Genomic DNA, 27,573 nt, shown 5'->3' with positions numbered 1-27,573 from the left:
GAACTTTATTTATTTTAAATAAAATTTATCTTAAATAAGAAGAAAATCAGAGCCAGAGTAAAAAATTATATATAACAGTATTTTGAGAAGATATGTTTTCACATGAATGATTGTATTTCAGTATCACCTTAAGCTTTTGCTAGATCTGCACATTTTTTTTTTAAGGAGAGAAAACTGTGATTCAAAGAAATGAGTGGCAGACGCACTGACACCTTGATCAGGCATTGGGGTGTTGAATTTACCTTCTCTCCATCTGACCCCAGAGCAAGTTCTCTGGGACAGGAAGACTCCCGTGATGACAGGGACACGTTCTTATAGGACAGGTGTCATTCTTAAATGAACTTAAAATCATTTCAGGCCACACTGCTTCATTATTTCATAACCCTGTTCATTTTTCATCACTCATGTCACTTGAACATTAATTATTTTGACTTATAGAAGGAACATGTTCAAGTAATTTTTTCCTTGAAATGTTGTCAGACCTCAGGAGGATGACATAGCACTTGGGAAGGAATATACACCCCAGTAGGCCAGCGCTGGAAGCCAGGATCGCAAAGGACTCCACAGCCACCATGGCTCTGCCTTTGGTGCTCAGGTAGGTGGGTAAGAAGCAGACCCACACGCTACAGAAAACCAGCATGCTGAACGTGATCATCTTGGCCTCGTTGAAAGTGTCCGGGAGCCTCCTGGCCACAAAGGCAATCATCAAGCTCAGAAGCGCCAGGAAGCCCAAGTAACCCAGGACGCAGTAGAAGGCAGCGGGGGAGCCCTCGTTGCACAGCAGGACCAGGTGGCCAAACTCTGCCTGTGAGTCCACATCGGGGAAAGGGGGGGAAGTTCCCAGCCACACCATGCAGATGCAGCCTTGAATCAGGGAGCCCAGGACGACGATAGCGTTGGAGCCTCGGCTCACCAGCCTCATCTGCGACGCCTTTCCAGGCCTGGTGGCTTTGAAGGCCACCACCACGATGAAGGTCTTTGCCAAAATAGCAGAAACGGCCACAGAGAAGACAACTGCAAAGAACACCTGTCTCAGGGCACAGGTGGCTGGGCTGGGCTGACCAATGAACAGCAAGGGGCAAAGGAAGCAGAGCATCAAGGAGACGAGGAGGACGTAGCTGAGGTTTGTGTTATTTGCTCTCACGATGGGGGTGTGTCGGTAGAGGATAAACAGTCCCAAAATCAGAGCAGTGAGGACAGAAAAACTAATGGCCACAGAGACCAGGATAGCTCCCAGAGTGTCTTCATAGGACAAAAATGTCAGGATTTTGGGGAGACACTGCACTCCTGCCTCAAATGAATAGTGATCCTCAGGACACTTGATACACTCATCCATATCTGAAAGGGACACAGGTGAATTTAGTATGTTCCCTTGGTTATATCTAATATATATAAAGAAATACATGTAGAACAGACCATATTTGAGTTTTTAAAACTGTACTCACTTACATTCTTTGGACCACAGCATTAGAAAAATAGATGTATACTTTCTATTTTCTTAGAAAAATCATCTCATTTTTGATTCCATAAAAATATACAAAATGAGTGAAAGTGAGTAATGAGAAGGAGTGCCAAAAATTTGAAAAATGATGTTGAGAGAAAACTACATACTGTCTCTAAGATATATTTGTTTATCTATGAAAGGAAGACAGAACACATTCTAAAGCTCGTTTTAGTTATAGATGGCCAGTAAGACAAGTTAATTCTAGTATTTATTGAATATAAAAATTGGAACTCTTTAGTGCTTTCTCAATTACACTTTGATTTTTGTATCAGGTCTACAAAGAATATAGTTTTTCTTTATTACTTATAATAACATATTATTCTGAAAGGAATCAATTTTAATCTTCTGATCCATAGTCAGATGCGTTATCCATTGTGTCATGCTTGAAAGGAATCAATTTTAGAGGGATATTTTTGTTTTGATGGAATAAATTAATTTTGGTAAGCTCCTCAGAAACTTTATAACATTTTATTTAAATTTCTCATTCAAGCTCAAAATCATTTCACAAAAAGCTTTTGATGTGCATTTTGATGTCTTTCTATTATTTATTTTAGTAATTTTTCTTCACATAATTTCTTCAAATGAATATATTTTGACTGGGTAAATACATTAAAGAAACTTCAAAATGCACGGATATGTACAGGGTTATATTTCAGGATTTAACTTCATTTACTCTGAAAGATGTTTGTATATACCACTGTGTGTGTGTGTGTGTGTGTGTGTGTGTGTGTGTGTGTGTGTGTGTGTGTTACTGGGGATTAGACCCAGGTTCATTCTATAGGTGAGCTTTACCCTGGCCCTATTTTTATTTTTATTTGGAAGCAGGGTTTTGCTAGGTTGATGAGAGTCTCAGTACTTGCACAGACTCTCCTCAAACCTTTGATCTTCCTATCGTAGCATCCCAAGAATTAGGATAACAGGTATGTGGCACCATTCCCACCTTATACCATCATTTTAATGAGAAAATTTTACTCATTCAATTGTGAGTTTATATCTCACAAATTTTTACTGAAACTAATATTTAAATGCTCTATAGTTTTATGCTGCTAGTATCTCTTCCTAAAGAATAATACAACTCAGGTTTTTAGAAACAATGACTTTTTATGAACATCATTAACAAATGGTGGAATATGCTATTACTTCTGCATATTTCCTCTTGTTTTCTCATGTATTTTATTTTTGTTTGTTTTTTGCATGAACATTCAGTCCCTGGAGTTTTGTGAAGAAAGAACACAAAATATTTAATTTCAAGAGAAAGAAAAGGAGAAGTGAGATCATTCAATAGGCAGTTAAATTGCATATGGATGAGATGTTAATAAGCCAAGGAAAAGCCATTGGGTCATAAAAACAATTTGAATGCATATAAAAAGACTGAATTGAGAAAATGTCATGTTTGCTTTTCTTACATTTTCCATGCTACAATTATTTGAATCTAAAACACTGTAGATAGGGAAGATATTTTAAAAAATACTACAGAGGTAGAGAATGTATGAGACATTGCAAAAAAAGGAAAGGAAATGATACAAAAGGAAGAATTAAAAAAAACCATTCACACATTACTGTATTTGAATGGATGATACAATAATTTACTGATGAAAAAAAATAAGGAAAGGTAGAATAGTTAGTGGGAGTTTTATTAGGCTGCTGAGGCTGGCTTAGAACCTACTATCCTCCGGTCTCAGCCCTCCCAAGTACTGGGATTACAAGAATGTCACGCCAAGCCCAGCATAAGCAGAATTCTTAAAACCACAGAATTCAAGAGCTAAATTTTATAAGTCATTAATATAGATGAGATTCATAGTTTAATGAGACTCCTCAGTTACCAATATTTGCTTCTTTCCAAAATCAAATGATACTAAAGTAGAGGAAGAATCCATCCAATATTGTCATGTTTAAATATTATGGGATTCTGAGTTAAAGAACTGCACATCATTTATCACAGATAAGGATTTCATCAAAGACATGAGAATCACAAAGGTCATTATAAGGAATCTATGACTTCTTGGAATTTTGACCTCAATAATGTGAGAGAACTTTGGTTTTCTCTGTTTTTGCCATGAAAAATCTAAATTCATGTATGTGTATTCAAAGAATTAAACCTAACAAACTTTCTACAGCAAAATTATAGAATTGGATTTCCAACTTACACTCATGTTTCTAAGAATAAGTGTCCCCCCAAAAAAGAAACCTTTTCAGTATTTCTCCTATAAACAGGACCACAGTTCTGTGTTCCGTCTTTCACCCTCACTATCCATGTCACTCCTAGAAATCCAACCTGAGTGTGCAAACAGGAACTTCATATAATGATACAGAAAACATTACAATAACATATAGATTGGATACCTACAAATTCATGATGAATATTTGTAAATAAATGGGCAATTTTATTATATCGGTTGAATAGTTTCCCCTACAAGAAATGCTAAAACCCTAACCCCAGATACCTGTGAGATGCAACCTTATTTGGTAACAGGGTCACAGAAGAATTAATTGAGTTAAGAGACGGTCATTATAGTGGTTCCTAATTTGGTATACTTGGTAGTCATATAAGTAAAAGAAAATAGCATATGTAGACAGAAACACTGGAGGGAAGTAATATAAAAACAGAGAGAGCCTGGAGGGGTGATACCGAAAGAGGAAGGACCAAGGTTTGGTGGCCACCAGTGGAAACATCAGGAGCAGGAGAGGGCCCTCCCCTATAGGTTTCTCAGGAAGCATGACCTTGCTGACACCCTGGTTAGAGGTCCTGGCTTCCAGAACTGCAAGATAATTGATTTCTGTTACTGCTTACAGCGAGTCATGATGGAAAACACAAAATGAGATTAGTAAAATTGGTTCGACTGCTCAGCAATCCAGTTTTATAAACTACTACACTTCTTAAGTCATTTTGCCAGGTGTGGTGGTACACATTTGTAATTCCAGTATTTGGGAGGCTAAAATGGGAAGATCGTGGTTCACAGACAGCCTCATCTACTTTGTGAGGCCCTTTGCAACTCAGTGAGAAGCTGTTTCAAAATAAAGAAAAAAAAAACAGAGCTGGGGAGAATCTTGGAGGTAGAAATCCCCTGGTTTCATCCCCAATATTGGAAAAATATAAAATAAATACACAAACAAAGAAATAAATAAGTACAATAAGTCATCTCGTATGAGAGTGAATATAAACTTTAATGACATAGTAAGTTTGAAAATGAAAAATACAGAATATTTTAACTGTGAAAAATCTCACATAGTATGACAACCATTTTTTGCTCCAAAAAATAAAAATAAAGTTTTCATAAAAATAGAAGTTAAATATGAAAATAAAAGGAAGTGATACATACAGAATCACATTCAAACATGAACATTTCCAGAAGCAAAAAGAAATACAAAATAAGAAATGGAGAAACACCGCCGATGACTACAGCATCTAAATAGGACGGGACTCTGCTCAGGCAAGTTACCAGAGAAGGTGACTAAGCCCGAGAGATGTCCAGGGGAAATGTGGTGGAGAGCTGTGCAGGAAGTCGGTTTGCCAAGGAACTGGACAGAGAGTTAGATACAAACTGCCAAGCCCAGGACTTGGTACCGTGAGCCGTTAGCTTTGTCCCTAGATATGAAAGAGCCTCAAATATTATCCTCAAATGAACAAGGGCCAGGAACACCATGCATGTGTTTATTAGATCTCGCTGTCTATCAAGGAATTAGAGAGTCCAAGAAAGGCAACAACAACCTTTGTTACGTATTTAAATGACATGTACTTGGTCTCAGTGAATCACAGATATTATTTTACTCAATTAGCCCCTCCGTTATTTCTGTTGAGAATTTTACTGTCAACACGGCAATTGTCATTTGTATGCGCTCTATCTTTTCTGCTTGGCTGCTTTTAGATCAGTTTCATTCGTTCTTTGTGGAATTCTGCTTTTAACCACAATCTGTGTTGATACATAAATTATTTTTACCATATTCTATATGGAATGCTTTGATCAGCTTATGTAAATATGGATAAGTATAAATATTTATACTTTAATCATTGTTTGAAAATCATCTGATATTAACCCTCCATGCCTGTCTGTCCTCTATCACTTCCATTCTTTCTCCTGGGATCCAGATCTCCTTACATCCTGCTTACCTGACACCTTGCCTACATGGCTGTGTTGTGAATAATTTGTTCAGATGTGTTTTCCCTGCCCTAAATCTTATTATGGTCCTTCCCAATCATCTACTAACCCATCTACTGACTTTTTAATCTAAACATCTATACTCTTTATTATTTCAATTTTTTGGTGGTACTAGAGTTCCTGGAAACCCTTCTATCTGCAGTATACACTCCCAGACCTATTTTATATTTTTATTTGGAAACAGGGTCTCTTAAGACAGCGAGGCTGGCTTCGAACCTTTGCGATCCTCCTGTCTCCGCCTCCCAAGAGCGGGGATTACAAGCGTGCACCACTTGCCCAGCTATTGTTTTAATTTTTGAACTGGGAGCTGAACTCAGAGACATTCTGCCATGAGCCACACTCATCACCCTTTTTCCTTTTTATTTTTATAAGAGTCTTACTAAGTTTTGGATGCTGGCCTCTAACGAAATCTTCCTGTCTCACGCTTCCAAATGGTGGAATCATAGAAGGTATGTGCCACTGTTTCTGGCTTATGCTCTTCTTTTCTAAAGAATGATTCATAATTGTTTTTAAAAATTATAATATGATATTTTTGGTCCCCTCTACATTTTTATACATACTCCTATTTTATTATTATTTCACATTAATTATTTTTGGTTTTTGCAGTACTGGGAATGGAACATAGGGGGTTTCTACCTCTGAGCAACACCCTCAGCCCTATTTTTTTATTCTTTATTTTGAAACAGGTTTTCACTGAGTTGCAAAGGGCCTCACTAAGTAACTGAGGGCGAACGCACACTGCGATCCTCCTGTCTGGGCCTCTCCAATGCTGGGATTACAAGTGTGTGCCACTCTGCCAGGCTATTTAACAATGATTGTTGAGAATCCTGAGAATCCAAGTGGAGATTTCCAGGAGGTGTCACAAACCTCAAACACCGCAGCCACCTGTCAGCCGTACCTGCTCGCTGAGGCAGGAAGAGTGTGAGGTGCTCTCCCTCACAGAGGGCAAGGGCTGTGTGTCTCAAATTTTCACTTTGCTTGTTGTGGAACCATGTCTCCTGTAATTTTCCACATTCAGAATGATTTTTATAAATGCCTACCTGGTACATTTGCGATCTCCCCTTCTGGGCAGGGTCTGCATGCATAACGACAAAATGGTTTCCCTTCAATAGCACTTTTTTTTAATCCAGGGGGACAACGAACTTTGCAGTTAGCAGAAGGAGTCTGTGTAAGAGAGGTGAGAAGAGGGTAAGCTGGTCCTTAAACAAGTTGAGAAGTTGTGTGGGTGGAGGTTCTACACTGTTTGAAGCCCAACATTTTAAGCAGGAACTTCTGCCCTTCTGGAGAATGCCTACTGGCTGTCGTGTTCCTTGGTACTGTTTCCCCTCTGTTTAGTATACCATTTAAATTTTTCGGGATATAAAGTATAAACACGAATATGCGTATTATGGTAAAGTTAGTGTGCTTTATTATTATGTCTATTTGAAGAGACTGTTTTTATTCAAGAATATCATTTATTTTCCTTCATTGGAGCCAGATATTCAAATTATCACTGATACCATAAGCTTTCAAAAATCCGTATTCTCAGAAAATTGCTTTGGTGATCTGTTTTACTATGTAGGCAAAAGGTCCATTTAATCTGTTGCAGAAAAGATAATCTGTTTTTTTAATTCTAAATAAGTAAGTATGTTTTTTATGATAATTCTGAGGCCAAGAAGTTCCTATGCTTGTTACTAAAGCAAAGTAAGAAGTAAGGTTAGTGTCTGCCCAGTGGAATCCACACATTTTCCTACTCTCTGAGACCTCTGCGCTGTGAGGAATGTCCCCAGAGTACCACCGAGGATGCTCACCTCAGTGTAGTGCTCACCCCATGTGATGAGTTCATCATTTAATGACAAGTGGCCGCTGTGTGCTTTGAACGTGAACTCTCCAACCTTCACCTGGGCTGTGGTGCCATTCAGCAGAGACTGATAGTTAAAGATGTCAAGCCGGGTTGTAGACGTCGTCTCACTCACAGAGTCCCCCTTACCAACACTTCTTTCAAGTTGGCCTCTTTGCAGGAATGGGTGGAGCTAAATGTGAAAATAATTTTTAGAACTTGAGCCCACAAAGAATAGTAGTAGAAATAAATCTTATTACTTCAATGCAACCTCATTTACACTTCCTCTTTAAATACTTATATAGGGTTCAGTATGTACCAGATGAGGATCTACGTCTATATGTTCTACATATAATAAATAGCCAATAGGCCACATAAAATCTTTGTGTGAATTACTATTATCATCCTTCTTTGCAAATATAAAGTTAATTTTCAAACGTCACACTGATAGTGATGACACCAGAACTTTTTAAAACTAGCTCCTCATTTTGAGGAAAAATATGGTAAAGGATTTAAAAATCAGTACACAGTATTTCCTCAATAAAATATTATTTAATAAAAATATTTTTACTGCTGGGCGTGGTGGCACACGCTTGTAATCCCCATGCTTGGGAGGCGGAGACAGGAGGATCGTGCAGGTTCGAAGCCAGCCTAGCTGGCTTAGGAGACCCTGTTTCCAAATTTAAAAATGTATAAAATAGGTCTGGGAGTGTAGCCCAGAGGTAGAAGGGCTTCCAGGAACCTCAGTACCACAACAACAACAACAACAACAACAACAACAACAACAACAACAACAAATATATATATTAATTACTTCTCAATAAAATATTATTACCCATATTATTTCACAAATATAACATGAACTATTTCAGTAAAAAACTGATGATGTGAACCTAGTTTTTCTGACTTACAAAAGTATAAGCTGAATTTCTTTGAATTCATATCATTTTCCAAATTACCAATTTTACACAATTCATTCCTGCTATTATCTGGAATATTTTAATAGAGTCTTTAAAATTTTTTATTCTAACTTGTGAAACAAAAGCATACATTATTCCTACCACATTGAATATCAATAAACTTTTCTATAGAAAGTTAAATTTGACAATATGTTTCAACTGGGAAGGAATTTTCCTGGTGTGCCTGAGAAGCACTTGCTGATAACCACTTATTTATATAATAACTTAATCTTTCATTGAAATGCATGGCATTTCCTTTCATAGGAGACTTACATCAACAACATATGCATGTAAATTTCACAAGAAATCTCTAAAATTAAAATGTAGAAATAGGTCCCTTGAAATAAAAAACATGCATTACAAATATTGTAATCTGTGCATTAGATGATAAATATTTAATAAACTTGTAGAATATTTGGAAAAGCAAAATACCTCAAGAGAATGTATACATTTTATTTTTATTACTTTTTTAATGAGCAAAATCAAATGACTAAAACCAAGAATATAAATACCAATAAAGGCTTCGAATTTGCTCTACGTTATATAAAAGCTTGTTAGTGTTGATACAAAACAGCCAGATAAAGGCTGAATAAAATTAAAATCGAAGCTTTTACTAGGCACATGACAGAATTTAGGTCACAAAACAAACTGTTTTCCTAAAAAATAAAAAGATAAACAAGAAAAAATGTCAGGTTGCTGGAAGAAGAAGCAGGACTGGGGAACTAGTGGGAAAACTTACACCAGAATTGATGTGCTGTTTCAGACTAAGTGTCGACTAGTCAGGGAGATGAAAGCCCCTAGAGGCCTAGGCTTGTGGAATTGGAGGGAGGACACTTTGTCATGTGTTCACTAGGGTCTCCACCAGTTTCTTATAGTGAAAATCACAGAGTAACTTCCTCCTTTATCCAGCAGGGGGAGCAAACAGTATTTTGAAACATGCCCAGAGTATTCGTTTTTCACCTTTAAGGGAAACTGCTTTACTAGAGCCTAATCCAGTGGGGCAGGAAAACAAACACCCTAGTCAGGTCCCTTCTAGCCTTCCTGTCTCACCTGAAGGAGAGTTAAAGAGATGAAGAGCACTTAATAAGGTCACAGCCCGGGGCACAGCCAGGCTGTGACCTTATTAAAATGGAGGACTAATCATCAGAGATAAATATATTCAAATACAGAGATAAATGTATAGTAGAAAGAGAACACAGAAGTTTGAATGACAAGGACTGAGTCCATGATTCACCGCTGTGTCCACTTTAATTTTTAAACAAGCTACTTACTCTTCATAATAAAAAATTAAAAAGTAAGGGAAAAAATCCCTTTTCAAATTAGGACAAAAAAAACCTCTAATATGAGCTATCGGCATCACAAAGACATAAAGATCACTTCAAATAATCTATATTAATGCTTATGAAAGTCTTCTAAGCTAAATATCTAATTTCCCCAGAATATTAAAAATAATAAAGAAAATGTTTAAACACAGGCCAATCATAGCTTATTTCCCTAGAAAAACACAAGAATAAGCCGCTGCTACCTGCCAAGGTTGAGGAGTCATGCTCCTGTCTTTCTCAACGAATTCTTTTTCCATTCGAAGCAAGAGTTCTTCATGAAGAGCCTGGGCAATGGCCTGCACAGCAGCATACACCTTGTAACTCTGGGCTGAGGTGTTCATGTCCCAAAGGTGCAGATCTTTACCTGCCAGGGTGCCATTTTGTGCACATCGATCTAATTTTCTGGTTTTATGTTTAATCAAATGTGGGCATTCAAATATCATAGACCACACATCCTGGATAAAGATATCATGAGGATATTTTGCAGGGTGAACATTCCTGAGAAAATCTTTAAAACCAGGAATTTCATCCATGTGGACAGAAAATGATAACCCTCCACCAAAATATGTGTAACCTGGACGTGGTCCAAAGGGCATTGTTGTTATATCCCAATCAGAGGTTGTGACAAAGATTCTACAACAAATATTGTTGGAAAAAATGTTATATACAAATCTTAGAAGAGAATATGTGTCACCAAAAACAACAATGACATATGCAGATGAGATGATCATACTAAAATAGTAACTGTCAATTATATCCTCAGCAGGAAACTGTGGAATCCTTTGTGCAAATGCAATATACAGCCCACTGTTGGCCATTTCTTGGGTCATGTCTCTGAGGAACACTTCTCCCGTGATGTCATCTGGAAACACAAGGCCAACCCAGACCCAACCAAAGTGCAGCAGAAGTCGGATGATCCCCTGATACAGAGCTGCAGAGTCCCTGGGAAACTGGTAGAGAGACGGGAGCTGGACTTCGTCCCTGAGACTGAGGTCAAAGGGACAATAGCTGATCTGAATAGAATACAAAGTTATTGCTTACACAAAATTATGATGCATATTATCAATAATTTGATTTATTTATTCTTTTACATGTACTCTAGAAGAAATAAAACAATTAATCAAGCCACATTGTGAAGAAGAATTAGCCATATTTTATTTCACTCATCACCTAATTTTTACTTTTATATACCGTGTCTCCTATTACTTTAAAACTTATACCAAAAATTTTTGATCTACTTTTCTTATGCTAGTATTGTGAATTTTCAGATATTATACACAATTTCAGATTTTCTAATATTGAACTTTATGAATTATGATCATAGGAGTAATGAAATGTTAATGCTCTAGATGTTTTTCGTCAAGCTACAAAGATATCATCATTTTTACTCAGAAAAACAAATACATCAAGCATGTTATAATTCACAATAGAAAGAAGTCTATAATGCCTGGGTCTACCTATGCCTTCCTGTTATCTTTTGACTAAATATTGAACAATTACATAGTGAAGAATATAAGCTTGATTATTTTCAGTCCCTTCCTGTATAATCTTTTGTAGTCAAGTTCTCCAGTTACTCCCATATTGCTACCCTACTTCAAAGAAAACTCCACTGAATTGACTTTGCTATTATTCCTATATGTCTCTTGATGTTCCCTTCTGAGCCTTCTGTATCATATATTTCTGTGGTTTTCAGTCTTTTAAAAACTAGGTCATTGTAGACTAATTTGATAATTTAGATGGCTATTTACCCAAACTCATTTCACCTAATCTACTTTTGGCCTAAAACTGTTGGTCACAGCCCAGACAGTGAAGAAATCCAGAGGATCATCAGAAATAACTTTGAAAATTTATGATCCAATAAACTGCAAAACATAGAAGAAATCAAGAGATTTCTAGACACATCTCATCTACCAACATTAAACCAAGAGGATATAGAAAAACCTAAACTGGCCGATAGCAAGCAAAGAGAAAAAGCAATAAAAATACTACTGTCAAAGAAAAGTCTAGGCTCAGGAGGCTTTTTAGCTGAATTCTACAGTATCTTTACAGAAGGACTAAATGCAATGCTTCGCAAATTACTCTATGAAATTAAGAGAGATAGAATCAAAGAGGTGAAATTTAGACCATAGATTCTGAAATTACTAGAAGAGAGTATAGCACCAGCATTTCCACATACAGACACATGTAGAAACTTCCTCAATAAAACCCTCAAAGATGATTAAACATGGATTAATAAATGGGGTGGCATGAAACTAAAAATTTCTATTCATCAGGGAAAACCATCAAAAGTCTATAGAGAGAGCCTACAGACTAGCAGAAGATATTTGCCAACCATTCCTCTAATAGAGAGCTAGTATCTATAAGATACAAAAGACTTAAGAGACTTAACATTGAAAATACAAATAAGTAAAAAGACACTTCACAAAAGAAAAAAACAAATGGGCAATAAATACATCAAAAGTGGTCAACCTCATTAGCAACCAGGAAGATGCAAGTCAAAACTACACCAAGAGTCCATCTCACTCTAATCAGAAGGCAGTCATTAAGAAGTTATCAGTAAATACTGGTGAGCATGTGGGGAATGGGGCCACTTCTACACTGTTGATGGGATTGCAAATTAGTGAAGCTGCTATGGAGATCAGCTTGGAAATTCTTTGAAAAACTGATGATGGATCCACCATGCGATCTAGCTATACCATTCCTGGGTATCTTTCCAACAAGGATGAAATGAGAAAATTATAGATATATATGCATATCCATATTTATTGTAGCCTAATGCACAACAACCAAATTATGGAAGCAACCTGAGTGTCCATCAATAGATGAGTGGGTGATAAAATTATTTGATATACACACAATAAAATTCTACTCAGCAATAAAGAAGAAGAAATTTATGTCATTCATAGGAAAATGGGTAGACCTGGAGAAAATTAAATGAAGTGAGATTAGCCAATCACAGAAGCTAGGGATTAATTGTGATATCAGTGGGGCTTCGAATAGTGGAGGAAAAGCTCTTTGGAACCAGGAAGATGGTTCAGGGGAAGTGGGCATGGGGGAGAGGAAGAATCAAAGAAGCAATAATTTCCATTGATATTAAAGACATATGTGAGGATAGCAGCGCCAACCTCAGTATTGTATGGGGAAGGATGATAGGAGGAGGAGCTTGGAGAGAGCCCAGCGGGTGCTGTGTCCATGTATGTCACTGTCAACTACATTAAGATATAAGACTATAATGTACCAATAAAGACATAAAAATAAATAGCCCAATAAAACATGCAAAAATTTGTTTCTTCCTTTTTCCTTGAAATTGGTTCCTCAGTGCAGCATTCCTCTTCTCCTCAACTGATTTCTAGAATATCGTCCACATTATCACTATAAACTTGCTGAAACTTCATCTCTCTTGAAGTTCCCAACATCAGCAGGCTCCATGGCGCAGACCAGGATCTTCTCTCTTTTTCACAAACACCTATTTTCTAAATGACCTTTCAAATTTATATGTTCACCCGAGAATTTGTACCCAACTGTGAAGCCTCATATCCAACTGCTCATCAGCCGTTAAATGTGAATACTTAAGAAACACTTGGTATGTATACCAATTCAAAAACCTTGATTCTTGAACATCATTTAATATTTAAAGAAAAAGGATGAAAAAAATCTATAAATCACAAAAGGTTCACATCTATATTTAGGAAGAATACAGAAAGCAATTTAAAAAACTTTTAGGCAAAAAAATAAAAAATAGGAAGATGGCGACTGAGAAAAGCGGGGCTTAAGAGCCCCGCTAACAACCAATCTCCATTACCACAAAACCAGCGCCCTTCATAGCCAGAAAACACCATCACCAGAAAAACAAAAAAACCACCAGGCTCCAGTGAGAAAGCGGACTGAGAACAGAGCTCAGGGCCACAGAGGAGACACACGCGCCCGAGGACGCGGCAACAGCGCCATACTGCCGGCGGCAGCGGCGAACTCAACGGACGGCTACAGCAAGCCGAGGTGAGCCGCTGTGGAACAGCTAGGCGGGATCTTTCGGCGCAGAAAGCATTCAAAGCTCCCAGTGGCCAAGCTCAGAATACGCTGCAGGGATTCAGAGTGGAAATCAAAACCAGAGAAGAAAAAATACGCCAGCCTCACGGCCGAGGGTGTGGCAGAGGCGCCATATTGCCACCGGCGGCGGCAGCAGCAGCAGTGAATTCACCGAGTCCAGTACAGCTACATCTGCGTACTCAAGAACAGTGAGTCAAATTGCGGGCCCCAGAGGAAAAATCCCAGTACTGTACCCCTGGCACTTGACCCAGTGGGGGAGTGGCGGTGGCAGAGATATCACACCATAGGAGAACGTGCAACCTGGCACCCCCCATAGTTTAAAGCAGCCTCTATCGACTCCCTGGGTCGGAGACTCTGTGATACAACCCAGTAAAGGAGTAGTGGGGTCTGAGATAATACAGACTCAAGATCCAGAACACCTTAAATGAAGCCATAGTGACCCAAGGGAAGAACCCAGAGAAGGCACAAACATCCGAAATCATGGTAAAGAGGAATAACACTGGAGTAATGAATGCGCACAACCCCACAACATCAGAACCCGATAAAACAGAAAATCAGAGATTTCTAGAAGATCAAATCAGGAAAATAACTGTAGAAATAATAGAGGTGCTTCGAAAAGAACTCAGAGAGAGCCAAAAAGAGATAAAGGATGCAATTAATGAAGTAAAGGCCTCAATTCAAAGCACAAACAACCGATTAGAACACATGGAGAACAGAATCTCGCTCTTAGAAGATGATCATTCCAAAAATGAACGCATAGTTTCTAATCTAGAAAAAAATATCCAACAGCAGGAATCTGACATTGAAGAAATATGGGCCCATCTTAAGAGAGCTAACCTAAGAATAATTGGAATAGAGGAGGGAAAAGAAAGTGAAACCAAAGGGATCAACAATCTCTTCAAGGAAGTAATAGCAGAAAATTTTCCAAATATAGAGCAAGAGGTTGATACACAGATCCAGGAAACTTATAGAACTCCCTTTAGACAGGATCGGAGAAGAGGATCCCCACGCCACATAATTGTCAAAATGACCAATGTGGAAGCCAAGCAGAGAATCTTAAAGGCAACAAAAGCAAAGGGCCAAGTGACATTCAGAGGCAAACCAATTAGAATCACCCCAGACTTCCCAAACCAAGTTATGAGAGCCAGAAGGGCTTGGAGTAACATATTCCAAACTCTGAAAGAAAACAACTTCCAGTCAAAAATTTCCTACCCAACAAAACTTTCTATCAAATTAGATGGAAAAGTAAGAAGCTTCCATGACAAACAGAAACTGAAGGAATTTATGTCTTCAAAACCAGCGCTAGAGAAAATACTCAAAGAGATTAACTACAAAGAAGAAATAGGTAACACTCACCAGAACCAGAGAAACAAGATTTTCCATCCAACAGACAACTAAGATTGGTTATCTGTGGAGATTCATTATTTATGTTAGTCTTTTACCTATCTCTAAAGGGTATTGTTTGCCTTTATTGTTGTTAATTTTTAGGATTTCTAGTTGGAATATTAATATACCTTCAGATATAGCATTTAGAAATATTTTATCCAATTCTATTAGTAACTTTTAACTCTGTTTACATTGTCTTTGGATATACAATATTTTTTTTTTATTTTATAGGGAGTTTGTATATTCTTCTGTTGCCTGTGCCATTGAAATCATATCCAAGAAATCACTGCCAATTTCAATGTTGTGAGGTTTTATGACCCAGATTTTCTTCTAAAAGTTTATAGTCTTAAGATTTATATTTAGGTCTTTTATCTATTTTGAGTTAATACTTGTATGTGGGATTAGGTGAGGGGCCAATTTTATTCTTTTCCATGTAATTATTATTTTTCAACAATATTTAGTTAAATGATTATTATTTCCACCACCAAATGTTCGTGGAAACCTTGTCAAAAATAACTTGACAATATAGGGAAGAATTTAGCTCTAGGCTTGTATTTAACTCCAATGGTTTATATATCTGCCTTTAGAACAGTACTACACTGTTTCAATTATTGTAGCTTTATATGGTTTGAAATCAGAAAATATATATCTGCTAGCTTTGTTCTTTTTCAAGATCGTATTGGGTATCTAGAATTCATATTCCATATTAGGATAGATTTTTTTCTGAAAAATAAATATATGAATATATGATAGTTTCACCTAAAAAAAAATATGCTCTGGTAAGAAAGAAAGCAAAAAGAAATATTGAAATGTTATCTTTAAATCATCAAAAGCTTGGTATCAGACAAATGAAACTGTTATGTGAGATTATCATTTTTAATTTTGGATAAATTGCTATAATACTAGATGTCAACCACTAAGCCATGCATGGGAAGGAGGGATGGGGAGAGAATGGGGTGGGGATCGGGTGGGGGCTGACTGGGCGATGTGGGCATGTATGTCTACAAAAGTTTGTATCCCACTATGATGTATTAATACAGTGCACCAATAAAAAATAAAAATAAAAAAATAAAAAATAAAAAAAAACTTTTAACTGATGAAGTAAGAGAAGCAAATTTAATAGATAAAATTAAAGATTATCATCTTTTTAAATTTTGTTGAAATTTCATGGTGTGTATATGAGTGTTATTTAATAAGTCTATTTTTTGTATACTTACATTTTCGCTGAAATTGTACACCCTTAACGGATTTTTTTTTCCAGAAATACATATTTGAAAGATGGGCGTGGTGGCGCATGCTTGTAATCCCAGTACTTGGGAAGCTGAGACAGGAGGATTACACAGGTTCAAAGCCAGCCTCAGCTTCTTAATGAGGCTCTCAGCAACTTAGTGAGACCCTGTTTCCAAATAAAGTATAAAATAGGTATCAGAGAGTGTAGCCTGGAGGTAGAAAGTCCTTGGGTTCCTTCATCAGTACCATAAAAAATACATACTTGAAATGCATTGAATACAAAGGCCTATTTTGTTTAATACAATGGGAAAAACTGCATTTGTTGATAAAAAATGCAAGAATAAGAAAGAATTTATACTTTAACCCACACATGACCAAGGTTAACTTCTTTCTCTCTTCTCTCTTCTCTCTCTCTCTCTCTCTCTCTCTCTCTCTATATATATATATATATATATATAATGTTTAATAATAGGTGTTAAACATATATGCATGTATATAATAAAAGAAAATTCATCAACAAAGAAAATAAAGATTAAACAAGGAAAATCATTAGGACCCTCTTCTAATAGATTTTTTTAAAATAAACATGGGGGTTTCAAGAGAAAAGTAAACTGGGATTCTTATGCATTATTACTGTTAGAAAAAAACTAACACACATTTAGTAAGAATTTTAAATTCTATTATAAGGCCTACAGATATAAACACATTTGACTCAGGAATACTATTATGCAAAAAATATTTAAAAGAAGTTGTCCCTGAAAAAGGAAAGGTTATTTTTTAAGACAAGGCCACAAATTTTAATACTCTTTATTGGAGAGGAAAATTGAAAACAAACTCAAAGTCTAAAAAGCTAAATCAGCTAAATAAACTGTTAGATAAATGTTGCAATTTAGCCAGGCGTGGTGGCACACGCTTGTAATCCCCACGCTTGGGAGGCTGAGACAGGAGGATCGCACAGGTTCGAAGCCAGCCTCAGCTACTTGGTGAGGCTCTCAGCAACTTAGTGAGACCCTGTTTCCAAATAAAAGAGAAAATAGGGCTGGAAGTATAGCCCAGAGGTAGAAAGCCTCTGGGTTCCATCCCCAGTACCACCACCAAAAAAAATAAATAAATAAATAAAAAAAATAAAAAAAAAGAAAGAAAAGAAAAATGTTGCAATTTAAATTGATATCAAAGAAAATAATTCATCAAAAATTAAAGCATTCATAATATTTACACTTCACAAATATGAAGAAATCTAAAATCTGTGATCAGAATTACCATATCCCAATATAACTAATATGTTTTACTTCACAAAGCAAAAAAGACTGGATGATGATTCCAGTACTTAAAAATTTACTCTCGGTCAGTTTGCAGATTATCACTATTATCATCTATATACTTTCCTCTATTTAAAAGCTTTCAAGGGGGAATTAAACCATACAAGTACATTTTTATGTTATAAATTATATTTTAGAAAAGAGAATAATCAAACAGTAAATTGTTGAGAAGGTACATACACTATCAACACAACAGGAATAAGTGCAATCTGGGGCATACAAAAAATAAGTATTTTTAACTTTAGAAGCCCGATATTTTCCTTTACCTGTGGTACATTATACAGAGATAGCACTCGGGAACTCTGAGTTGTTATTAATGTTGAAACACCTCCTACCACAGCCACCAGCTTGCCTTTCTTCTCCGTCCTGCAGTTGTAATTAGGGACTGGAGGACTCTTTCCTGAGAGCAGAGACATGGAACTCGCCACGGCCTTCATCTCAGTAAAATCAACGTTGAAGATAGAGAAGCCCAGAGACAGATTGAACAACAAGTTCACGTCCTTGTTGATTTGTTCCACAGCAAACACCATGGCCAGCAGGTGCTGATAGTGCTTGGGAAGAGCTCTAGAATGCAAAGGAGAAAAGACAAAAAGTGCAAGTATAAAATCTGTGACATGAACAGGACATTCTAAGTTGAAAATGTTGAGAAATTGGTTCCCAAATAAATCAGATTGGCAATCTGATTTATGGTTAAATTTACAAGTTTGGCATTTTTATGTCAGTTGGATTCTGATAATGTAAGGTCAAGGGAATAAAATGAATGAAAAATGGCAGAAATCACATTCATAATTTCATAGTGTTTTTTATTCCCTTGGATAATGGGATATATTCCAGCAAGAAAAATATGTTGCTAGATTGCCCATGTCCATACACAAATATAATGTTGAATAAACTAATTTAAACAAAAAATTCACAATACAGTATATTGCATCAGTCTCCAGGGAAAAGTAAATTTTCAACTACAGAGTGTATTTTATATCTGTGTGCGCAGTACAGAGAAGTCACATACTTACACGAAAACAAACTCCGGCAAATAGATTGTATCCTGAAATCCAAACATATATCTGATGTCCAGAAGAGTCGCTCTTAAGGAAAAGAGTCCACCAATAATGACATCTCCATCTTGATGGTAGCCAGAAGCAGAGATCACTGACGAGAGGCTAGAACTTTGCTCCTGGAATACAAAGAGAACGACAAAGAGAAGAGAAACAGAAGAGAATTTCATACTAACTCTGACAAGTGTTAGTGTAATTGCTGCACCTCAGAAATATATTCTATTGAGAATCTCCTCAAGAGCTGATCAAGACTAGCAGTACTTTATTCAAAATGCATGGCTCTCCACTTCAGGTGGGGCCAGTTTATATGGCTTTGGTTTGGGCCTGATGCAAGTGTGCTAATATGTAAACAGTGCCTTGTTTTCTCTTAGTGTGTTTGATTTGCACCTGCTCAGCTCTCAATTTATGGGGCATTCATGCCGTTACTGCCGGGCTCCAAGGGACCACAAGCTCTCTAACTTCACATCTGGCACCTGATTCTCATCAGAAAAACATCATCAAAAACAATCTTTAAATCATAAAACACTCCTAAGGATTTCTCTCCCTAGTGGGTTCAAATTAATTAGAGATGCCAAGATAATATGATAGATTACTATGCTGAAATTATTTCTGCATGAGTCAAGAAGCTTCATCCAAATGCTATTCTTAGTATTATCAAAAGTTACTGAGGCAGGAAGTCATAGAGATCAGGAAGGAGGATATCAGAGAGCACAGTGGAGCCTAAGGCTCGAATAGTCAGACCAAAGAGGTATTACTCTGTGTATATATCTCTTCAAAATACAAGTCAAATTTTTCATTAGACAAAATCTTTCCTGATCATTTCATAGAATCTACCTATGTGCCCATGCACATATGAATCAATAAAGACAATGGATTATAAAAATACAATAGTACATAATTTTTTTTGACGGTACTGGGGTTCCTGGAAGCCCTTCTACCTCTGGGCTACACTCCCAGACCTATTTTTATATTTTTATTTAGAAACAGGGTCTCCTAAGCCAGCGCGCGCGGCTGGCTTCGAACCTGCGCGATCCTCCTGTCTCCGCCTCCCAAGCGCGGGGATTACAAGCGTGCACCACCACGCCTGGCAATAGTACATAATTTAACTGTGAATTAGTCTAAAATATAATCTGCAGGAAATGCATGGAACTGGATATTATTACGATAGGAAATATTCAAAATAAAAAACACAAGTATTACACACTCCGTCACTAGTGTGAAATCTAGGCAGGGGTGCAACAGTAGAAGGGCCATCTCTACAGGAGAGGAAACAGGTGGGAGAAGAGGAGAGAAGGTTAAAGGGGGTGTGGAGCATGAACATTTCCAAAGTATGTCACAATCAAGTCTACCACAATGAAACTCATTGTTCTGTATTACCAATATGCCATACTAAATATGAACGCTTCATGAATGAAAAAGAAAAATTTTAGAATTCTCCTTTATGAACCTAGATGCAAAAATCTTAGAGAAAACTAATGGAAATTGAAAATTTAGTTTCAGTCCTATACATTATGATTAATTAAGATTTGTCTCTGGGATATAAGATTGGTTCAACATACACAGGTCAATAAATGTGATATTGTACATGAGAAGATAAGGTAAAAATAATAACATTCTCTCAATTGAACCCAATGAAACACCTACAAAATAAAACTTGTTTTATGAAAATGATTTTATCAATTTAATTATAGAAAAAATTTATTGCCATAAATATTGGTCATATGATACAAGCCTACAGCCAACATCTTAGTCAATGGGAAAAGCAGAAAGTCATCCTCTAAGACAATGTACAAGGTAAAATTCCTCATTTTCCATGTCTAATTAGCATAGTAGTAGCTGTACCGAAATGATGCAAAACAAAAAAAGAAATTAAAGGTACCAGAGTGTGATGAAAGTTGATGTGAATCTTTATATAATTATTTTATATATTATGATACAAATATGTCAAAGAATTTCATAAACACCTCGATTTCCCAAAGACCTGGAGAATGAATGATTGGGCCGCAGTGTAAAGCCACAAGAGGGTACGATCTCACTCCAGGACAAGCTCAAAACGCTAAATCACTTAAATCACTTACATGAAAAGAGTCGACTCCTATTAGCTATGTTTTCTTTCCTTCTAGTTTGTTCAAAATGCAGAGCATTGGTTAGACATTAATAGAGTGAATTGTTATTAGCCAAGTGAATAAGAGTTGAAAACACTAGGCCAGTGTTGAGAGTTATATTGTTCTATAAAATTTAAAATTTCTGCTTCCTTTCCCCTTGTGCAGCTAGCAGTGCAGCAACAGAAAAGAGCTGAGGCCCCAGTGACCTTGTAAAAAAGGGAATCCTGCCCGCTACAGAGTGCCACAGCTGTACAACACGGGCTTACGATCTTGTTGCAAAGCCTACCCTGGTAGTCATGGCTTCCCACCAAGGTCTCCTTGACAACCTGATTTCAAATTCTCTTCCCTTCCCAGGATTTTATATCCTCTTTTTTGTTTATGTTTTCATTATTCTTTCCTATATCCTAGTAAACTGTCAGTGGTCTGCTACTCTTTCTGTATTTAAAATATGGGTAAGCTGGGCGTGGTGGTGCACGCTTGTAGTCCCAGCATTCTGGAGGCTGAGACAGGAGGATCAGGGTTCGCGGACAGCCTCAGCTACTTAGTGAGGCCCTCTGCAACTCAATGAGACCCAGTTTCAAAGTAAAGAATAAAAAATAGGGCAGGGGCTGTAGCTTGGAGGTCGAATGCCCCTGGGTTCCATCCCCAAACCCGCAAAATAAAATAAAATAAAATAAAATAAAATAAAATAAAATATGGGTAAATTGGCAATCTACCCTTTATATGCATAAATAAAATGTCCTTTTAATGCTGGGGAAACTTTTTTTTTTGTTTTTGACGTAGTGGGGTTGGAAGACAGGGGCATTCTACCTCCAAACTACCCATCCAGCCCTATTTTTTTATTCTTTATTTTGAAACCGGGTCTCACTGAGTTGCAAAGGGCCTCACTAAGTAGCTGAGGCTGTCTGTGAACCACAATTCTACTGCCTCAGCCTCCCAAATGCTGGGATTACAAGTGTGCTCCACCATGGCTGGCAAGTCTTTCTTTTGCTGTTCTAATTGTAGTCTATCATGGAAAAATTCTATATGCTATTGACTTTTGTTACTTTCTTAAAACTAAATGTAATTTGACACCTTAAATTCTGTAAAAGTTTTTTTTGTCTCCTAATATATGCCTATTAACACAATATTTGAAATAGAAGTACTTTATAAATATATTTAAGATTACTGTTAGGGTAATCTATCAGTTAATAATAAGAAAAAGTTTGCAATGTAATCCTATTAAAGCAAATGTGTTTACTATTTAAACTCTCTTTCCTCTGAAAATCTAAAACTGCATACAATATATTATATCCAAAAATTATATTTGATATTTATTTTTAGATTGTTGACTCTTCCTAAACATTACAAGAACATTTTTTCCATTATAATTTATAGTCCCTCTGTGGAAAAACACAACCAATATAATCTGGATTCACAGAAGGGTAGATAGATGGAGAGCTAGATAGATGGATAGCATATAGACAAAAAGAGATTTATTTTTTTTATGAGCAATTGGATCAAACAATTATGGAGGCTTAGAAGTACCAGTGTCTGCCATTTACAAGCTGGACTTCCAGACAGACAATTGATATGATCTGGTCTTGGAACCAATGTCTGAAACCAGGTCAGTTGATAGTATATTTATACAGTGTTGAAAGTTTAAATTACAAAGACATAAGAGAAAAATTATTTAGTATTTCCAGACAGAAAGAGATACCCTTTGACATAGAAAGTGCTCAGATATAACATTTTTGGAGTCTGGTGTGAATAGGCATGGAAATAGGAGAAATAAGAGGAACAGTGCTTCCAATGAAAAAGCAATAGAAACATTTCAAGTATCTCTAAGGAGTAGAATTACTATTACTACAGTAGTGAAAAAAATGAAATATACCTGTATTATACATCAAGCATGTATGAAACCTTAAATTAGATTTTGAACATAAGTCAAAGCACAGAACTATATGTACAGTGTAAAAACAAGAAGAATCCAACACTATGTTATTTGGGAAACAATAAACAGAGTTCAACTATATTGATATTTTCAGTCAATGTTATAGTACAAGTGTGCTTCTGTAATGAGAAGTTTTTAAGGAGTGTATAGTAATTTTATTCTTTTATTTATAATAAATAAATCAGAAAATGTAGATAAACATGGAGGGACTGTTGGATGATACGGCTGAGGCAGCTTTACCTGATATCTATTGCAAAACAGTTGTCCACTTACAGTACCTTTAAACTGGTGTGCATTTGGTCAGAGTCTGATAGTTGATGGATACTTACTCATTCATTTCCTTTTGCTCCTACCAGAAGTTTAGCTATATCTTCAATTTAGCACAAACTCTATTTGTTAGGGAAACAGACAGGCCATAATTGAGAGCTGGGATAGGCTAAGATGTCTTCAAGTCAACGTTCCCGTAGGCTGAGTTTTGGTCTCATTTTATGTGTCTACACAATTCCTCTCAAATCACAGGACTTTGAGCGACATACAACGCCTGTGTCAAAACAACCCACATTCACATGATGTGGCAGATGTTACGCATCAGTTACTTCTGAAACTTTGTTAATGGCTGCTGTGTCGGCTGACCTTCCTCACTGCACTACAGTCAAACCTGAGCTGCAGACGCCAAGTGTGAAGGAGGAGCCTGTCATGATCCTCTTCCCATGTTAAAAGGTAATGGTGTGCACAACATCAGTCCTTGGCTATAAAAAGAAATACCTGAAAGATATGTTTCAGGAAGAATTATTTTGCAGCTCTCCTTGTGCTTTTAATTGTAATTATTTCCTTTCCATCAGCTTTTAAATCTCATATCTTGAAACACACCCATGTCCTGACAACTATGACAGTGGGCAGTACATTGAAAACAATCCTTTCTCTCTAGGGGAAGAGTTGGAAGAGAAAAACCTTGTATTTATTTATTTTTTTTCATTTTTATTTTATTTTTTTTAATTGGTGCACTATATTCATACATCATAGTGGGATACATACTTTTGTAGACATACATGCACACATTGCCCAGTCAGCCCCCACCCGATCCCCACCCCATTCTCTCCCTACCCCCCCTCCCATGCTTGGCTTAGTGATTGACATCTAGTATTATAGCAATTTATCCAAAATTAAAAATGATAATCTCACATAACAGTTTCATTTGTCTGATACCAAACTTTTGATGACTTAAATATAACATTTCAATATTTCTTTTTGCTTTCTTTATTACCAGAGAATATTTTTTTCTATTTTTTAGGTGAAACTATCATATATTTATATATTTATTTTTCAGAAAAAAAACCTATCCTAATATGGACTATGGACTCTAGGTACCCACAACGATCTTGAAAAAGAACAAAGCTAGTAGATATATATTTTCTGATTTCAAACCATATAAATCTACAATAATTGAAACAGTGTAGTACTATTCTAAAGGCAGATATATAAACCATTGGAGTTAAATAAACGCCTAGAGCTAAATTCTTCCCTATATTGTCAAGTTATTTTTGACAAGGTTTCCACGAACATTTGGTGGTGGAAATAATAATCTTTTAACTAAATATTGTTGAAAAATAATAATTACATGGAAAAGAATAAAATTGGACCCTTACCTAATCCCATATAAAAATATTAACTCAAAATAAATGAAAGACCTAAATATAAATCTTAAGACTATAAACTTTTAGGAGAAAATCTGGGTCATAAAACCTCACAACATTGAAATTGGCAGTGATTTCTTGGTTATGATTTCAATGGCACAGGCAACAGAAGAGTATACAAACTCCCTAAAAAATAAAAAAATATTGTATATCCCAAGACAATGTAAACAGAGTTAACAGTCACTAATAGAATGGGATAAAATATTTCCAAATGCTATATCTGAAGGTATATTAATATTCCAACTAGAAATCCTAAAAATTAACAACAATAAAGGCAAACAATACCCTTTAGAGATAGGTAAAAGACTAACATAAATAATGAATCTCCACAGATAACCAATCTTAGTTGTCTGTTGGATGGAAAATCTTGTTTCTCTGGTTCTGGTGTGTGTTACCTATTTCTTCTTTGTAGTTAATCTCTTTGAGTATTTTCTCAAGTGCTGGTTTTGAAGACATAAATTCCTTCAGTTTCTGTTTGTCATGGAAGCTTCTTATTTCTCCATCTAATTTGATAGAAAGTTTTGCTGGGTAGGAAATTTTTGGCTGGAAGTTGTTTTCTTTCAGATTTGGGAATATGTTACTCCAAGCCCTTCTGGCTCTCATAACTTGGTTTGGGAATTCTGGAGTGATTCTAATTGGTTTGCCTCTGAATGTCACTTGGCCCTTTGCTTTTGTTGCCTTTAAGATTCTCTGCTTGGCTTCCACATTGGTCATTTTGATAATTATGTGGCGTGGGGATCCTCTTCTCCGATATTGTCTAAAGGGAGTTCTATAAGTTTCCTGGACCTGTGTATCGACCTCTTGCTCTATGTCTGGAAAATTTTCTGCAATTACTTCCTTGAAGAGATTGTTGATCCCTTTGGTTTCACTTTCTTTTCCCTCCTCGATTCCAATTATTCTTAGGTTAGCTCTCTTAAAATGGGCCCATATTTCTTCAATATCAGATTCCTGCTGTCGGATATTTTTTTCTAGATTAGAAACTATGCGTTCATTTTTGGATTGCTCATCTTCTAAGAGCGAGATTCTGTTCTCCATGTGTTCTAATCGGTTGTTTGTGCTTTGAATTGAGGCCTTTACTTCATTAATTGCATCCTTTATCTCTTTTTGGCTCTGTCTGAGTTCTTTTTGAAGCACCTCTATTATTTCTACAGTTATTTTCCTGATTTGATCTTCTAGAAATCTCTGATTTTCTGTTTTATCGGGTTCTGATGTTGTGGGGTTGTGTGCATTCATTGCTCCAGTATTATTCCTCTTTCCCATGATTTCAGAAGTTTGTGCCTTCTCTGGGTTCTTCCCTTGGGTCACTATGACTTCACTTAAGGTGCTCTGGATCTCGAGTCAGTAGTATTTCAGACCCCACTGCTCCTTTACTGGGTTGTATCACAGAGTCTCCGACCCAGAGAGTCGATAGAGGCTGCTTTAGACTGTGGGGGGTACCAGGTTGCAAGTTCTCCTATGGTGTGATATCTCTGCCACCGCCCCTCCCCCACTGGGTCAAGTCCTAGGGAGTACAGTACTGGGATTTCTCCTCTGTGGCCCGCAATTTGACTCACTGTTCTTGAGTAGGCAGATGTAGCTGTACTGAGTTCGGTGAATTCGCTGCTGCTGCCGCCGGTGGCAATATGGCGCTGCTTCTACGCCCTCCGCTGTTGGGCTGGCGTTTTTCTTCTTGGTTTTGATTTCCATTCTGAATCCCTGCAGCGTGTGCTGAGCTCGGCCACTGGGAGCTTTAGATGCCCTCTGCGCTGAGAAATCCCGCCTGGCTGTTCCGCAGCGGCTCACCTCGGCTTGCTGTGGCCGTCCCATGAATTCGCCAGTGCCGCCGGCAGTATGGCGCTGCTGCCGCATCCTCGGGCATGAGGCCATGTCCTCGGGCGTGAGGATCTCCTCTGTGGCTCTGTTCTCAGTCTGCTTTCTCTCTGGAGCCTGGTGATTTTTTTTGTTTCTCTGGTGATGTTGTTTTATGGCTTTGAAAGGTGCTGATTTTGTGGTAATGGAGATTTGTTGTTAGTGGGGCTCTTAAGCCCCGCTTTTCTCGGTTGCCATCTTCCCGGAAGTCAATCCCTTGTATTTATTTTAATTGGTCTTACCATGCCGCTTTTGTGTATTGGTATGGGTAATCTAGCAAAATATATATTTTTCATTTCTGTTTTTTAACACTATTGTTTCCTCGTTTTTCTTAGTTTTCTAGCTAAATATTTATCAGTTTTTCTTTTCTGCTTTAATATTACTAGAGGGTAACACTGGATTATTTGACATCTTTGCTTTTTCTTGATGGAGCCATATATTGGTGAACATGTCCCCTTTTAGAATGCTTTTTCTTTGTCCCTTGATTTTGGTATGCTCTATTTCCATTTTTGTTCCAATATAATATTTGATTTCTCTTTTGGTTTTCTCTTTGATTAGCTGGTTCTTCAAGATAATGTAGTTGATGTTCCATGTACCTAAAAACGTCTACTTTTCCTTTTGTTCTGTATTTATGGTTCCGTTGTGGTGTGTTCTGAAAGGTTTGCCATAGTATTCTCACTTTCTTAAGCTGGTGAAGACCTGTTTGGTGCTCCAGGCTACGGTCTATTCTGACACTGATGCACGAGGATTGAGAAGAGTGTGCAGTTTGCTCCTGTGAGAGGGGATATTCTGTGTATGACAGTTAGTTTCATTTAAATTAATTGCAAGTCAAATCCTGTGATGCTTTTTGGTGTCTTATGTGAATGATCTATCCATTGACGAAAGTGGGGATATTGACATAGTTATCTATTATTTTATTGTGGTCTTTTTCCCATCATATCTCTTACTATTTTATTTATAGATTTAGTCTGATATATATGTATATAGATTACCATATATAATATTTAAAATGGGCATGTCATTGTGATAAGTTGATGCTATCATAATTATATGACATTGTTAATCTTTTTTAAAGTTTTTGATTTATGATCTACCCTAACCAATGCAAGTCTGTCTATGCTCAGTATGGCTACCATTTGCATGGAATACCTTATTCACTCCTTCATTTACTGCTAATTTGATTCCCATGTTGGCA

At 36.8% G+C, this 27,573-nt stretch overlaps 1 protein-coding gene across 1 annotated transcript; it reads right to left on the bottom strand.

Moving 5' to 3' along the window:
• Positions 1-418: 418 nt before the first annotated feature.
• LOC308269626 (vomeronasal type-2 receptor 26-like) lies at positions 419-27,566 on the bottom strand (the record flags this gene model as incomplete). Its single annotated transcript, XM_080704993.1, has 8 exons — positions 419-1,338; positions 6,702-6,825; positions 7,452-7,673; positions 9,965-10,774; positions 18,010-18,307; positions 18,757-18,917; positions 27,058-27,150; positions 27,528-27,566. 8 exons carry the CDS (start codon positions 27,564-27,566, stop codon positions 419-421), a joined length of 2,667 nt encoding a protein of 888 aa, XP_080561119.1.
• Between the last annotated feature and the right edge of the window lie 7 nt (positions 27,567-27,573).

This window comes from Muscardinus avellanarius, assembly GCF_963383645.1.
Source record: "Muscardinus avellanarius genome assembly, chromosome: 11".
NCBI lineage: Eukaryota > Metazoa > Chordata > Mammalia > Rodentia > Gliridae > Muscardinus > Muscardinus avellanarius.
The sequence above is the reverse complement of the archived record's forward strand: the minus strand, read 5'-3'. Positions and strand labels throughout refer to the sequence as shown.